General features: G+C 26.5%; 2 protein-coding genes across 3 annotated transcripts; one reads left to right on the top strand and one right to left on the bottom strand.

Moving 5' to 3' along the window:
- Positions 1–13: 13 nt before the first annotated feature.
- Positions 14–6733, bottom strand: LOC124951021 (nuclear RNA export factor 1-like). Its single transcript, XM_047498699.1, has 10 exons — positions 6461–6733; positions 5849–6153; positions 5685–5771; positions 5359–5602; positions 5098–5291; positions 4912–5024; positions 4498–4534; positions 4128–4363; positions 3784–3952; positions 14–3696 (listed from the first exon to the last, which is right to left on the bottom strand). Exons 1-10 carry the CDS (start codon positions 6537–6539, stop codon positions 3259–3261), a joined length of 1902 nt encoding a protein of 633 aa, XP_047354655.1. The 5' UTR covers positions 6540–6733; the 3' UTR covers positions 14–3258.
- Positions 6734–7354: 621 nt separating this feature from the next.
- On the top strand, positions 7355–16378 carry LOC124951099 (protein MON2 homolog). 2 transcript variants are annotated; one of them, XM_047498896.1, is made up of 25 exons: positions 7355–7673; positions 7893–8024; positions 8139–8321; positions 8413–8649; positions 8711–8836; positions 8919–9116; positions 9209–9461; positions 9534–9687; positions 9952–10191; positions 10277–10563; positions 10773–11143; positions 11223–11435; positions 11556–11731; positions 11841–12003; positions 12129–12276; positions 12416–12669; positions 12762–12896; positions 12992–13242; positions 13326–13488; positions 13564–13707; positions 13789–14102; positions 14196–14380; positions 14544–14787; positions 14961–15037; positions 15145–16378. In XM_047498896.1, the coding sequence occupies exons 1-25, from the start codon at positions 7554–7556 to the stop codon at positions 15312–15314; spliced, it is 4938 nt and encodes a 1645-aa protein (XP_047354852.1). In that variant the 5' UTR covers positions 7355–7553; the 3' UTR covers positions 15315–16378. The 2 variants fall into 2 exon arrangements, with proteins under 2 accessions (XP_047354852.1, XP_047354851.1); XM_047498895.1 differs by having other exon boundaries at positions 14955–15037.
- Positions 16379–17762: the final 1384 nt, after the last annotated feature.

Genomic DNA, 17762 nt, shown 5'->3' with positions numbered 1-17762 from the left:
TGCAAAAATGTAATTTTATATATACAAATGATATTTTTTCGTTTTATTGTATATTCATATTTACAAAACTAACAATGATATGAGTAATTTATACATAGACAACGATATTTATACCTTCGTATACAAACAAATACAAACATTTATGTGTGCATACATACATAAAGGATTTTAATATTCATCAATTTGGATTCAAAGGTTTTAACAGAATAAATTTATATATATGTGTATGTGTGTGTTAGAAGAACTTCTTTATAAATATAAACGTAAATGTATTAATTATTTACGTTTGTTAATTTACAAAATCAATGTTAGAAAAAATATTAGTAGTCATACTAAGGTTTTATTATCTATATATATCACAATTTATTTTCTAAAAAAATAAAAATCAAAAATATAATTGTATATACTGCTAATTACAACTATAATTTTCTGTGAAATGTGAGTATAAATTATTTGAAGCATGTTTTTATAAAATGTAATATATAGAATATAATTAATATTTTTTTATAAGCTAAAGAAAAAGCAAAATTATATAGAAATCTATTTTTATAAGCATTATTAGCTATTTTGCTAAATGCTCCCCAAGTTAATCCTGTCCATATAATTTAAGTTTTTAGTTTTGAATGCAATTATAGTTTTTTATGTGCATGATGTTTATATGTATATATAAGTATATTATTATCATAATATATGAATACCACATTTATATAGTGGATTTTTTCTACCCAGGTGCTTAGTGTTTTGCTGGCTATAAATTGTTCAGCATAAACATGTATTTTTTTTCTTTTAAGCGTTTGACATACCACGTTTATATCATGTGTCATGTCGTCCATTGTAATCATTTATAGGTGGTATGGACAATGAACTCTTTGAGTTTTTCATTGTATCCATAAATATTTTAAATTATTGACTAGTGATTAATTGTATCACAGTCTATAATTTGATCTGCACCTGGAAGTCATTTTTATTTTTGCATTCATGAAAAAAACGTTTATATGATATTTTCTAAGAAATAAATCAAAAAATATTAATTTTTCAAACCTCACACATTTTTAACCACAATTATACTATATTAACAATAACAGTATTCATAATAATAATAATAATAATAATAATAATAATAATAATAATAATAATAATAATAATAATAATAATAATAGTAATAATAATAATAATAATAGTAATAATAATAATAATAATGATGTGATAATAATTATAATCATAAAAATACGATAAAAAGGTAAAAAAAACTTCAGATATTTACGAACAATTTATACTCACATTTTACTTTAAATTTTCCTGCAAAAATGTAGAAATTTTTATAATATATCTATAGCATTGGTTTCCATAAATTCACCTTTTTTGTATGAGTAATTACGCATCTATTGTATAAATCTAACAAAATTTTGTAATTAAAACAATTTTTAGTAATTTCTGTTTACTTCCATAAAATTAAATAAAATTTGTTTACTATGTTCGTTTAAGAATAATTGATCTGCGTTGATATTATAATTATACATATCTCATCTGTGAATTATTGAAAAATTTATGTAATTTACGTATCCTTAGAGTTTTTTCGAATATTTTGTCTTGAGATATGTAAAATTTGTTTACGTATATTGCTTATTTAAAATTAATATATTACTAAACAATTTTTTTTATCTTGTAATGACATACTGTATGTGTGTGTGAGTAATTTTACTTTCAGAGTAATATTAATCTCTTATAAAATATTTTAGAGATATAATATAAATATATATTATTACTATGTATGCTGAAGTACATTCTTAAGAAATTTCTTTTTTCAAATTTAATTTATATAAATTGTGAAATAAACATAGTAAGCAATATAGGTAAAATAGTATTACATACGTAATACTTTGAAACTTCATTTTCACATATAACTCTGAAAGTTTATAAATAGGATAGACAAATATAATATGTAGATGACATGTGTTATTTGTAACATATGATTAGATTTATGTACAAAGAAAAAGAAACAAAGTATTTTTTCTTATTTTGCACACACACCACATATTATATACCATCAGATCAAATATTTTATAGCTATATCAAACATGGAAAAGAATTTAATTCATATGTAGCTTTGTAATCAAAAATGACTGTTCATGATGATACAATATAAAAATTAAGCTGAATCTTTTTTATCAATGTAATAAAATATTATAAATCATGAATAACCAACAGAAATATAATAATAAGCAATTTGCAGATATTGCATATGCAGCAATATGTTATATGTAATTTGCAAAGTGAAATTTTTGTAAAGATGACATATAGTTGCATTGAAAAAATATTAAGTGATATTTTTTCATTTTTTGTATTATTTAGAACAGAGATGTGCAAAGTTGGCTCACAGAGCCAATTATTCCTTATTCTCACTATTTATTTTATTTTTCCTTAGCGAATTCTCACTTCTACCAACGCTGTCATGCAATTAACAAAAGCAGTATTTATGATTTTTTGACATTCTGACTTATTTATACTTGGACTTGTCTTGAAAAGCTCTATCACATGCTATAAAGAAAAGCAGTAAAAAAAAATCCTACAAAATATTATTCGAGAAAATTAAATACTGCTTTTACGTTTTCAGGGTACTCCATCATAAAAAAAAGCATTTTGTACCTATAAAAAGAATAAAGGCAGTATTTTCGAAAAATTTGTTCTCGTATGATTTTTTTGACAAGTCTAAAATAACTCCTCAAAAACTTTGAAGGTGTTTTTTTTAATTAACTCTCTTGGAGTTACTGCCTTTCATGATTGCATGCCAGAGCAGCAAGCGTTTATTTACTGTTATTATTTTACCACACTATGATATCTTTTGCCTACAAATAAAGAGATCATATGTGATTTATAGCATTTGAAAATGCTGGAGAAGTCAGCATACTCTAATAGAAATAATAAAATAACAATAGTAGGAAAATAATTTCTTTTTCCACAAAAAGTTTGCACATCTCTGATTTAGAATATAAACTTAAAGCTGATGTTGTATACTATATTCTAATCTATGTTTAATTGCAAATGTCTTGAATAAACATCTTATCTAAAGAATAATGAATTAAAAACATTTAATTGTTTTTCATTTTTCTTTAGTTAAAATTAATGAAATATAAAATATTATTATGAAATTTTATGAATACCCAAGACTTCAGCACCTTATTCATATTAAGTAATATGTCTTCAAGCAGAAAGACATGAATCTGAAACATCTTTCTACCTTTTTAGTGATAGCAAAATTTACTTACTAAACGCTTCTGATGGTATTTGTCCTCGCTTAAAAAATTCTTGAAATGCAGATACAGCATTTTCATAATTCCACTGAACTTCTTGCAAACATTTCAAACTCCATTCCAGATTCATGTTTGTCTGCTGACTTAATGTTACAGTCATTTGTTGTTTTACTTCTTCTGATAATTGAGGAACTGTTGCTTCTACACCAGAATTTGATGTTTTAGATATCGAGGGGCCTTCAGACATTTGTGCTTCTGCAGGATGATTTGATAAAAGTTTATGTTGCATTTCAGTTGGATGACTGATATGTAACTGTTCGTTAAGAATACAATATCCGTTTCCTTTTGGCACTATAATAAATGTCCTGTTAAAATACCGTAAAGGTTCATCTTTACTATTCAGCTCTTTAAATAATCCTGTTACTGTGATTAACATTATTCCTTCCTAGAAAATAATCAGATTAATTTAAAATATATCATATACTTAGTATACATTTATAGTTTCGTTTCCATATAAATTTAAATATCTTACAGTAACTAAAGTAATATCCATTGTGAATGTATGTAAATGATGTCTAGTTTGTGGCATTTCTGAGATAAATGAAACCACAGGCAATCTTCCTTGTTTTAATAATTTTTGTCTTTTGTTAGTATCATTTACTCTAAATAAATTTCTATTTTCCAATATGTATGTACTCAATCTATAAAAAGAAATAAAAATTTGTAATATATTGTAGTTATATATTGCTCTAATTTTTAAGATTGATTTAAATTCCATTTAAAGTTAAAATAAATAAAATTCTACATGTGGATGTTTATTTTATTATACATTCAAATCATTATTTATGATCTTTTTAATATGAAATATTTACTTACTTATTGGGATTATGAGGATGAGTAGTTACTGTTAAACTGAAGCATGCATGTTCATCATAAGCATCCAACAGTGGTTGGCGATTAGCACTATCAAAGATCATAAAATACTGTTGCAGAAATTGACTTGCTACTTCTTGGGCCTTGGTGTCTGTAGTGAATATTCGTTGGGTAGGAGGTATCTTTGATGTATCATCCGCAACATCGAATAAGATTGGACGTGGTAACTCCATACCATCCTTTCAAAATATATTATATATATTTGTTATATACTCAAATAATTATATCATTAACACATATTATATATATATATATATATATATATATATATATTATATATATAATATAGCTTTAACTTCAAAATATATCTTACCAGTCTCAGGAGCTTGGGAAATCTTTTCCGCACATCACTATTGCCAAGAAAGAAAAGCCAGAAGCCCGGAAGCTCCAAATTAATTGTAAATAACAAAAATATTTGCCTTATTATTTCATAATTTAATAATTAAGATAATAGAAAAACTTACTATCGGTATATGCTCATGAACTAATGTGAACTTACATTAGACAACATTAGAAGTATTGTTGAATATTTATATAATTTTGAATATGTAATGAAATTTAATTACATATAAAAATGTATGGAAAAAAGAGCAGCATAAAATCTGAACATGTAATTAATACAATATCTTTTGTGTGTGTGTGTATGTGTGTGATGTACATATGTATATATAATTTTAAAGAAATTCCTAATTTGAAAAACAACATTACCATTTCAACAATACATTACCTAATATAATCACTCTGTCGAGATTTATATTTGATGCACACAGGATTTCCAGCTAGTCGTAACTCTTCTAGTTTCACATCTTTTAAAACATCTAATTGATTAATTTCTCTTATCTAGAAATCATACATGTAAAAGTAATATATTTAGTATTTGTTTCTTTCATTAAATTTATGAATACATTATTACCTTATTATCACCTATGTACAATATTTTCAATTTTGGAAATTTTTTGTGAAGCACATTGAGTCTTTCAATTAAATTAAGTTTGTTGCCATCTAAATTTAAAGCTTCTAATGTGGGAATATGTTCTGAGACAATGTCCAATACAGTTAGTAACATAACTGGTCGAAACAATGCACAAAAATAGTCAGCAACAAGATCTGTAATACGGATATAATAAAAATAATAAACAATAAACTTATTTTTTATAATAGACTTGATTCTAACCTGGATCCTGATGAAATCTTGACAAATCTAAAGCATTGTTTTCTTGAACATATCGTTTTACCATAGCTTGCTTTAATCTTTCTTTTAATTTATCATTAATTTCACATTGAGGAAATCCTGGTTTAACTCTAACTTGAAGCTTAAAACCTTCCGTCGTTGTAATTTTACGATCACAATTAAGAAGTGCATTTGCTGTTTTGTGATCATCGACATAGAAGACAGCTTCACTTCCCATAGCTTTGTACTATAAATAGAAGTTTTAAATTAAAGCTTTTTATTAAATAATGTATGCAAAGTTACTTTCAAAAACATTAAGTAATGCTTACCATAATCGGCACAAAAGTTTCTGGAGTGATATAACTCAAAAGATTATTTATTACATAATCTTTTGTATATTTTTGTCCATATGGTATCTCAAGAAAAATAAATATTATTTAATATGTATATATATATGCGTATATGTGTGTATGTATGACTAATTAATACTTACAATAATTTTGTACCAATTAGCTTCTCCAAGGGTAAGTTGTGGTCTAGGAAGTATACCCCCTCGAAAACCTCTATGTGGTAAAGGACTATTTCTACCTCTAGACAAGCCTCTTCCTCTTCCTCTTACAATAACTTGTCTATTATTGTTATTATTTGAATTTGCACTCATTGCAATATCGTCATCTAAATAAGCCTCTAATAAACTTCTTGGTATATCTCTATTAGGCCTTGGTTGTGGCTTAAATGATACACGAGGCCTATTACTATATAATCTTCCTTCCATTCTGACAAGTCTATCATCATGTCCTATACCAATATAATAGAATATTAGATAACATTTTTTTTCTTGTTCGTATTTTTAATATCTATTAAGGTATATTGGACTTCAACTCAATCTTTGCAAAAGAAATTACAAAAACAAAAGATGTTGTGAAGTAAAAAAAATTATTATTAAAGAGATTACATTAAAAAATGCAATATTAATACTTATTTATAAGTCTTTTTATAATATATAGAAAAAATGCAAATGACGAATAAAGTATCAAGAATAAATTGTCTATGACGAAGTTATGTGTTATAAATAAAGTATAGTTAGATCGTAAATAATATTTACCAAAGTAATGTTTCTCTTCAGTATTATTTGCTCGTCCACCTCGATTACCCCACACGGATTTACCAGATTTTTTTGGCATTTCGAATAAGAAATTAGATTATACATAAAATCAGAAGTATGAAATATTTAGCATCGCAGTCAATGCAGCAGGTTAGAAAATATTACGATCTTTTAAGAAGAAGCAATACCTTGAAGCCTAAAATTTACGCTGATTAAAGCGCTACTTAGCAGTCAATCTTCGAAGTTCAGTCATGTATAGTGAGTGTACTTCAAGTACATTGATAGCGCATGATGAGAATATACATACCAGTTTGCCTAGTTTCATTTCCATATGCTTTTGATCACTACGTATTATTGGAAAATAATTGGACAAAACTTGAAAAATATATATATATACCATTCTTGTCTTGCTTCAAAGAAGATTGTAACCAATCATTTTTAAGTCTTTTTATATATATACGTTTTCTTGTAGATACATAGAAATTTGTAATGTTATAAAATAGTTATTATTATAAAAACAAACTTAATTATAATAATATGTTAAAACATATAAATTATAAATTATATATATACATAAACATCGTTTTTAAATATTATATTTTAAGAATTTTCGATGTAACCTTCATCAACTACACCTACCAATAGAAACATAGTTACATAAAATTTGAAAATTTAGATAGCCAATCATTGGAAGTTACGAAGATATATATTAACAATGATTGGATTATTTGTATCAATTATGAATGTCTCATCCAATTGTTTTAAATTTTTGACAAGAATATTTTGTCGTAGAAGAATTAGTCTTTGTGATTGGACAATGAATTAAGACTAGTTTACACATTTTGTTAGAACCAACAATGAAATCATAATTGCGAACTAGATAATTTCGTAAAGGCTAAATTTAATGGATCGTCACTCAGTTGCTGTCATTTCTGATAATCGGCATACGATATGCCAACTCACCTACTATTATGTAGTTATGAAATTTATTATAAAAGTATTAGAATTTGTGACAGAGTATTAATTTATCATGAGCTAGAGTGACGCTTTATATATTTAAATTTATTAAGAAGGGGACACATACTTTGTCACGATGGCAAATACACTTGTCGCAAATAATCAGGATAATACTTCGAAATTCTTAGAATCCCTTCAAGCCGACTTGAAGGTTCTTGCTTCTGAAAGTAAGAAAAAGTATCCTCAAATAAAAGAGGTCAGTTACAATTACTTATATTCTTTTAATACACTTCTATTGCGTTACTTTGAATAAATGTAGGTTAAGTTTCAAAATTTAACGTTGAAGTTATATATTATAGTAATAAGTATAATGTTATATATGTTTTTGATAGAAATAATTATATGTTATAAGCATTTCATATATATCTTTAATACAATCAAAAAATGTATATTAATTTCAAATAATTTTTGTCAGTCATGTGAAGAAGGAATAACAAAAATAAGGACTGCTATGAGTACGCCCGGAGGTCCAATATATTACATTGTAAATCAAATCTTATATCCTTTAGTTCAAGGTTGTGAAAGTAAAGATATAAAAATTATTAAAGTTAGTATCTCTTCTGATAATTATGTTATTATAATATATAAACATTATATTATCTTGATATAATTTTGTATTTATATATTATTAAAAATTAATAATATTATTAAATTCTTTCAGTTTTGTTTAGGTATAATGCAACGATTAATAACTCAGCAAGCCATAGATCAGAAAGGTGCTCGTTATATTACAGATACATTATGGATGCTTATGGAAACAGGAACTGAAGAAGTTAAAGTTTTACAGACTGTAACTCTTCTCCTTACAAGTAATACTATTGTCCATGGAGATACACTTGCAAGGGTAATTAGGAATATATATTAAATCGTAAAAATAAAATGTATATAATAAAACTTTATCTATTGAAATTATCAATTGAAATTTTTACTTGCAGAATCTGGTTCTTTGCTTTAGATTACATTTTACCAAGGATTGTACAACAATAAACACAGCAGGTGCAACAGTAAGACAACTGGTATCATTAGTATTTGAACGAGTAGTTGCAGAAGATGAACAGATGATTGATCATTCAGAAATTGAAGAAGTTAACTTGGAGGAATTGAAAACTCCAACGAATCAAGCACCGAAAGGTCTTGGGCCTTGCGCTGCTGATGCATATTTAATGTTTCAGGTAATTTAATTAATCTTTTCTTCATACATAAGAAGAGAATTAATAAGTCATTTCTTTAAAGGATTTAGTACAATTGGTAAATGCTGATCAACCATATTGGCTCATAGGTATTACTGAAATGACAAGAACATTTGGTTTAGAATTATTAGAATCTGTTTTAACCAACTTTTCATCTGTATTTTTTAAGGTATTTAAAAAAAAGTTATTTAAATTAATTTAAGCAAAGTAAAATATTTGTAGAATAATTTTATTTGTTTTTTATTATTCAGCATCCTGAATTTAGTTTCTTACTAAAGGAAAGAGTGTGTGCACTTGTAATAAAACTGTTTTCTCCCAATATTAAATATCGTAATTCTGTGCCAGCTTCAATACAACAAGCAACACCACTTGATAAACCGTATTTTCCGATCAGTATGCGTTTATTGAGAGTTGTATCTATCCTTATACAAAAGTATCATTCTCTTTTGGTAAGTATAAAAAAAGAGTATATATTTTTTACATTGATATAAAAATAATTTGTACTTGTAATAATATCCTAATAAGTATTATTTAATTTTAGGTAACAGAGTGTGAAATATTTTTGTCTTTAATTGTTAAATTTTTGGATCCAGACAAACCTACTTGGCAAAGAGCTTTAGCATTGGAAGTATTGCATAAGATGACTGTACAAGCTGATCTTTTAACAAATTTTTGTGAATGTTATGATTTAAAACCACACGCAACAAATATTTTTCAGGACATTGTAAATAGTTTAGGTGCCTATGTACATAGTCTTTTTGTTAATCCTCAAATGATAGGTCAAACTGGAACAGGTAATTATACTATAAATCTAATATTAAAATAATAATAGATGAATGTGTATAATATAAATTTATTTTATATAGCAACAAGTACACCAGTACCACAAAGTACTGGCTCTCCAATCTTCACAGGTATGCCTGTTGGTCCTGGTATATCTCCACAACCTGGATTTTATTCACGTGGTATTTGGTTACCAGTAGTAGCATCATTTACAAGTGGACATACCAAATCTATTTAGTAAGAATTTTTATAAAATTATATAAAATCTAATTTATAATTTGGCATTGCTCCTATTTTTAGTTGTATTATTGCCACCACTGTTGTTATTACTGGTTTTACTGCTATAAATCTAATAATGTAATAATAGTAGAAGCAGCATTACTGGTGTTTATAATAATAGTAATTATATATTATTAATATTATTATTGATAATATTAAATTCTTATAAATATGATCAGTGCGATTTACATAATTATAAGTATAGAAAAATATGTGTTTCAGTTTGGAAATGCTTGATAAAGTTGAACCACCACAAATACCAATTGGTTATGGAATTAGTGTAGCTTATGCATGTCTATTAGATATAATACGATCGATTGCTCTTGCAATTAATGGCACAAGAGAAGAAAATGTTGAAAGTCATTATAAACCGACTGAATTTGAACAAAAATTGCATGTACAATTGATCACTTCCAGTTGGTGTGGTTTACTGGCAGCACTAAGCCCATTGATCGATGCAAGGTACTCTTCAAAAATAATAGTATATTATTTTTACGATTATTCATATTCTCCTGATAGTTTAATGAATATCATAAAACATTTTCAGTACTGATGAATCTGCTACAGAAAATGTTTTAAAAGCAATTCAAACATATGCAGCTTTATGTGGTCAACTAGATTTGCAAAGTCCTCGTGATGCATATATTACTGCAATATGTAAAGGTTCTTTACCTCCTCATTATGCCTTAACAGTACTATATAATGCACCTCAAGGTATACCATGTGCACGCACACAAGAATCGAATCAATATAATTTATCTATGGGTGAACCAGATCATCGACATCAAGTTGTTGCTGTTGGAACTCCTTTACCAACAGCTTCTTTACCTGTTGGTATGTAAAAAAAAAAGAAGTTTCTTACATATGAATGTAAAAGAAGCATTCATATGTAAAACGACTCAATAAAAATTTCGAATAATTATAATGCGAAATGGTGCAACATACTCTTTCGTTTATTGTATTAGACATCACTCAAGCATGTTGCACTATTATATAATCACTAAATATAAAATATAAATATTAAATACAATAACTATACTTAGGTGCACATCAAGGTCCTGTTATGTTAACTGCAAAAAATCTTCAATGTATGCGTGCATTATTGTCATTGGCACATTGTCATGGCAGTATACTTGGTAGTGCTTGGCATTTAGTACTAACCACTCTTCAACATCTTGTTTGGATACTTGGTTTGAAACCATCTACTGGTGGATCTTTGAAAGCTGGAAGATCTGCTGCTGATCCCAATGCAGTATTAACTAATGCTGTAATGGCAGACTTACCTGTACTTAGTGCTATGTTAAGCAGATTATTTGAAAGTAGTCAGCATCTTGATGATGTGGCTTTACACCATTTAATAGATGCTCTTTGTAAATTGAGTCACGAAGCAATGGAATTAGCATATTCAAATAGAGTATGTTCTAAAAACTTTTAAAAATTGTTGGCTTTTATTTGGAGATGTTTAAATTCATTTATAACATTTTATTTTTTAGGAACCATCACTTTTTGCTGTAGCTAAACTCTTAGAAACTGGACTAGTAAATTTGTCACGCGTAGAAGTTTTATGGAGACCACTTACAAATCATTTATTAGAAGTATGTCAACATCCGCATATTCGCATGAGAGAATGGGGCGTTGAAGCAATAACATACCTTGTAAAAATGGCATTACAATACAAATATCCACAACCATTACGTGATAACCAAGTAAATATTTTTTTAATTATTAATTATCATTAATTAATTATAAAAAAAATAATCTAAATGCGATTTGTATTAAATATTGATTGATGAATAGAAATAAATTTTTTAATTTTGTTCTTGCAGAAGTTACAGACATTACTTTTGGGACCATTGTCAGAATTATCTTCAGTGCATCATGGAGATGTCAGACAGCGACAATTAGAATGTGTCTTGCAAATACTTCATGGTGCTGGAGAAACGCTTTTTCATGGATGGCCGCTAGTTCTTGATATTATTGGAGCGGTGTCTGATCATCATGGGTAATTGTAGATTAAAAATTTATATTGTAAAATTATATTTAATGATTTTTACATAATAGTAATATTTACTTTAAAAATAGATACTTGATCTAAAAATCTTTGTTTGTAGTGAAGCCTTAGTACGCATTGCTTTTCAATGCCTTCAACTAGTAGTAACTGATTTCTTACCAGTAATGCCATGGCGATGTCTCCCACAATGCGTTGATACAGCGGCAAAGTTTGGGTCACAAACACAAGAATTAAATATATCACTTACAGCTGTTGGCCTAATGGTGAGAACATAGTTTAGTCTATATATGTATATGTAGTCTAAAAAAAACGTTGTTTGAAATGAACTTATTTGTTTTATACAAGTAGTAAAGAATTAATTTGTATAGAAATTATTTATAAATTTTAGTGGAATATAAGTGATTATTTCTACCAAAATCAAGAAAAACTATGTATCTCCTTACGTGGAGATTCATCATCTGTATTTCCTGATTTTCCTGGTACAACAAATATTCCACCATTTGATAAACTATGGATGTGTCTTTATGCAAGATTAGGTAATTTAGCTTTTCTCTGCATAACTTATATATTATTATTATAAATTTATTTTTATATTTATATAAAATATATATTTATTATAAAATTATTATTATAAATTATCATTTAAATATATTTTTTCAATTTTTTTTCTATCAGGTGATCTATGTGTGGATTCTCGTCCTGCTGTACGTAAATCAGCTAGTCAAACTTTATTTTCTACAATTTCTGCACATGGTAGCCTTTTGCATCAACCAACATGGCAAGCAGTGCTTTGGCAAGTCCTTTTTCCACTATTAGGTAAAGTAAGAAGCTTATCTAATTCAGCAAGCAATGAAAAGGTCGATACTGGCGGAAATATACTTATTCATCATAGTAGAAATACAGCACAAAAACAATGGGCAGAAACACAGGTATGTGTTTAATATATAAAGTAAATATTAAATATATAAATAGAGAAAATTAGACATTTAATTTTTTAAATGAAAATATAATAATTTTATAGGTTTTAACATTAAGTGGTGTTGCAAGAGTTTTTAATACAAAGCGTCAACTATTACAATTATTAGGTGATTTTCCTAGGGCTTGGTCATTACTTCTTGAATTTATAGAAAATTCTGCACTGAGTAAAAATAACGAGGTATGCACTTCTTATTTAATATATACGATATGATTAAATATATTAATATATAAATTTTAACCAAATAAAAATATATATGTTTAAATCTTTCGTAGGTATCTTTAGCAGCATTAAAGTCATTTCAAGAAATTTTATATTTACAAAAAGGATGTGATAATAATGAAATAACGCATTCGGCTGATTCGGAAGCACTTTGGATAGTAGCATGGCGTGTTTGGCTTAATATCGGTACGGAAAGTACTACACCTCCGCAAGAGAATGAAACAGAACCTTATGTTCCTTCACAAGCTTTTTTGACTGCTCTTGTTCACATATTTCCAGCTGTTTTTCAACATATTAGAAAAAAGTATGTAATTCATTGTAATTTACAAAAGTTTATCTCTGTTGTATATAGATATATGTTTATATTTTTACTCTTTTTTATTGTAGGTTTACAGGGACTGACTTAGACAAATTATGTGTTGTATTAAAAAATGTAGTTGCGGTTCCAGTACATGGCGAATCAACGCCTTATATTCTACCCACTGTACCAGATGTTGTTCTCACACATTTACAAGATGGTGTACTACATTCTATGGAACTTCTTCAAAAGGTGCAATATTACTTTACTAGATACCTTAGTTGGCTTATTCTTCTTGGATATCTAAAAAAATAATCAATTATATAGGAAGCGTTAAATGGACCTGAAAATCTGAGAACAATGATAGTTTTAATATTTCTTCAATTATTAAGTTTCTCAAAACTTGCTTGTGAAGCTCCTACTTATGGTAGAATACCAACTAAACATATTTCACAAATTAGAGGTGTATCTGTACGTATCTGTATCTTTAATTATTGTTTAAATAATTTATGGTAAGCGTTGAAATATCTTTAAGCATCTTTATTTATTTAGGCTGATTGGGTGATTATGAATTATGTTCCTTTTGGAGAAAAAGCATTATCTATGGTTGTAAACTTATATCAAAAGACTGCGCACGAAATGGCTGTAATTGATGGACAAGTATTAAAACATATAATAGAAGCTCTTCATGTGCCTCTCTCTATGAAATATGCATGTCCTTCTTCAACAACATGGAAGTTAGCTGTTACAAGTTTATTAGCTGTTTTGCATACCGGTTTACCATTAGCACGTAAATATCCAGAGCATTTTCAAAGTATGTGGCCTGAACTTGCAAGCACATTGGATGACTTTTTATTTCCAAAAAGGTATAATTTTTTTTTTTTGTCTACATTTCCTCATTTCGTTTATATAAAATATTTTGTACAATTGAAATTTCAATATTTTTATATAATTTTCAGTGTAATAAATGTAGAACGTGGAGCTGAAGAAATTCAAGCAGATGAAGCAGTCGATTGCCAAGTAATGGAGTTACTCAGAGATGAAGTATTACCACATTCACAGTATATACCTCACCAATTTATTTTGCGAGTTGTTATGCTTCTAAATAAAGGATCTATACACTCTGCGACTACAGTGAATATTGGTAATATTTTTAATTTACTACTGTTATATACTTTATTATAAGAAATGGTTTAATACTTAATAATTCATTTTCATATTACTGTATTAATTTCCAAAATACTAACAATTAGGATATAATATTGAAATTTACATTTGATAAAAATAAATATTGTATATGGTTATAGAAAGTAGCGGTGAAGCGAAATTAAGAGAAGAATTTGCAAAGACATGTTTTGAAACATTATTGCAATTTTCTTTATTGGATGGATTGAATAACGAATTAGAGCCAGACTCTAATAAAACTTTGGAAAATGATGAAGGTGGAGTCGCGGGTCGTTTAGCAGTTACTGCACTTTTACATAGATTCCAAGAAGTTTTACGAAGATTTATTGAAAATGAAAGGCGTAGTGGCAAATGCCCATTACCTAGGTAAAAGTATCAATATATTTTAGAAAAACATTAAATATTTACAAATACATACTTGAATATATTTGATTATATAATATATCAGATTATATTTGACAAATATTAAACAATATAAAATATAAAAATTTTCTTATATATTTAAAATACTTTTTTATGGTGTCTTTTTCTAGGTACAGATTATCTGAAATATCATTTGTTTTAAAGGCTGTTGCTACACTTGTAATATCACTTAAAAAAGCTCCTCCTAATAAAGGTATAAAATGTTAAATATATTATTTATTATATAATTTACTATATAAGTACAATAATAGATCTAAAAAATATTATTACATATAAATTTAAAAAAATATTATATTTCAGTTGATCGATCCGTATGGGAACAATTAATTGGATTATACCCATGCTTGGTAGAATGCACAATTGCATCTGCTTCAGGTCAAGTAACTCGCTCTTTACGTGAAGCATTATTACAATATCACGATTTATTAAAACCACCCTTAAATAATACCCCAACATCAACTGGTGTTTGACCACTGTATTCATTTCTGTTGAAATGTAATATTGACACGTCATACTACAAAGTAATCAAATATCGTAAATACGTGAAACATATTTAATGTAATTTTATTTGTATATTATGGACATTTACCTAGAACACGACAATTAGATAAATATCTTATCAAATCGATTAACGAAATCAATGCATATATGTTTTGTAGTATAAAGAAATAACTGACAACGGGAGTTCAAATTTGTATAAATTTTTTAGCAAAACGCGTCTATACATAATGCTTGGCAATCAAAAATAAGCTAATATGAACTTCTTAATATAATTCATATAATCATAGTAGTACCTGCAATCGTAAATATTATACACATATAACATAAATAATTTTATAATTGTGCTAACAGTTAAATCATATTATGTTATTATACTTTTTTTTGCAAATTTTATTTAATTTTAAGAAAATATTTTAACGAAAATGTTACAAATCAAAGAATGTTTATTTAAAATAAAACAGATTTTTGTTTACATATTAAATATTCATAAAAGTCAATAGATAACATGCATCTTGTAATATAATTTACGATCACTGTCTAATTGCATATATATATATATATATATATATATATATATATATATATATATTATTATATACAAATATACACATAGATATGTGTGTCAGTGATTATAAAAGTTAGGTAAAACATACAAAAAAAGACGAGTTACATATGTATTTTATTTTATATTGTTTTAATAATCGAAGAATTTCAACTTAAAAAAAAGGAAAAAACATGTGACTTGGACTACTTTAATAACCACTGGGCATATATACATACATACATTTGGATATATACATGCTATATAGATGCACACATATACTTATACATATATTTTTCAATTGTGTATATATTTGCAGTTCATGGCTGGCTTTTTCAAATCAATAGTGTAAATATGAAATTCTAGGCAACTATATCTGTGTATTACCTACAAGACTATTTTATAAAATGTATGACGTTGATACCTATTATAGTTACTTTTATGTAATATCATAAGTATAAGTTGTAAATAAACTCATGCAAATTCAATAAATATCATAGACATTAATATATAATTTTAACCTATATATTACATATGTGCTCATGCATGTTCTTTTCATAGAGGTATTAATAATTAAAAACTTTTATAAGAGACACATTTCAAAATGTCATTTTTATTTAATGATGTATACATTCATGTTATAATGACAATATTTATATAGATTATGACAGATTAGACAATACACAAATGATTATTTCAACAGATAAAAACAAATATTCTTTGATGTGCCCTTTTCTTTGATATTGCAATATGATACTACATCTTTAAAATTATATTGATTATAAACATAGTAACATCACTATAAAACAGAGGATATTTTATTACACTGTTAATAAAAATACCAACTCGAAATATAACTATTGCTTTTGATACTTATATAATAAATATTTTGCTTATAATAAGAATTATAAAAAGTATTCATTGTATGTACTGTAAAAATTTAACAAATTATTTAAAAATCTTATCATTTTTAAAGTAGTTTTATTATACTTTTCTTTATTTAAAAATATACTCTGTTTATTTGCAGCATATATTTTTTGTGATTTAATAAACGATGAAATATATTATAAATATAATCAAAAATGAAAAATACATTTAACAAAGATCCGGGCATAAAAAAAAGACTAATATATTTGCTTACATATACGAATTATACCGTTCACGATTTATTGAATTATACCGAATAGATCGCAATTTTATATTGGACTCTGAAACATATATATGCGTATAGTAATTTTATCTTAATAACTATAATCGCAAGCTAACAATAAGCATTTTTTTCCCATGTATTAAGATAAAATTTATTTGCTTATAGTTGAGTGTGATATACAAAATGTGCAGCATACACAGATGCACACTCACATGCATACACAGTCAGTGTGAAGTTACTTTTGCTAAAAAATGTATTTTGTGTACTGCGTACATATATTGTTTAATAGCGAGTAAGAGAAATTTAAGAGATTAACTATTTTCGAAAGCAGCTTCTAAAATATCATAATGATGTACTTATAACTGTTTCTAACTAAGAAAATAAATAACAATTCATTGTATATCGTGGAACGAGTGGATAATTCTCTAATTTTAAGCTTTCTATATGTTATATCAAAGTTCAGTAGTTAAATCTATAAGTATAGTGACACGAAGAAATTACAATAAGTAAAGCCAGCTATACACATTGATTTATGAATGTTTGCATAGATACGTTTTTATATGATATAATAATATTGACATCTTCTCCTTGATTTTATTGACATTAAGTAATCTGGTCATTCATTATTCTCCTCTTCTTACATAATAAAATGTGTTATATTTAAAGGCAAGATTACATTGAGTTTAATATGTTGAGAGCGCAATAAAGAAGAATGATATATGAAAT

Source organism: Vespa velutina, chromosome 8 (genome assembly GCF_912470025.1).
Source record: "Vespa velutina chromosome 8, iVesVel2.1, whole genome shotgun sequence".
In the NCBI taxonomy this organism is placed as follows: domain Eukaryota; kingdom Metazoa; phylum Arthropoda; class Insecta; order Hymenoptera; family Vespidae; genus Vespa; species Vespa velutina.
The sequence above is the reverse complement of the archived record's forward strand: the minus strand, read 5'-3'. Positions and strand labels throughout refer to the sequence as shown.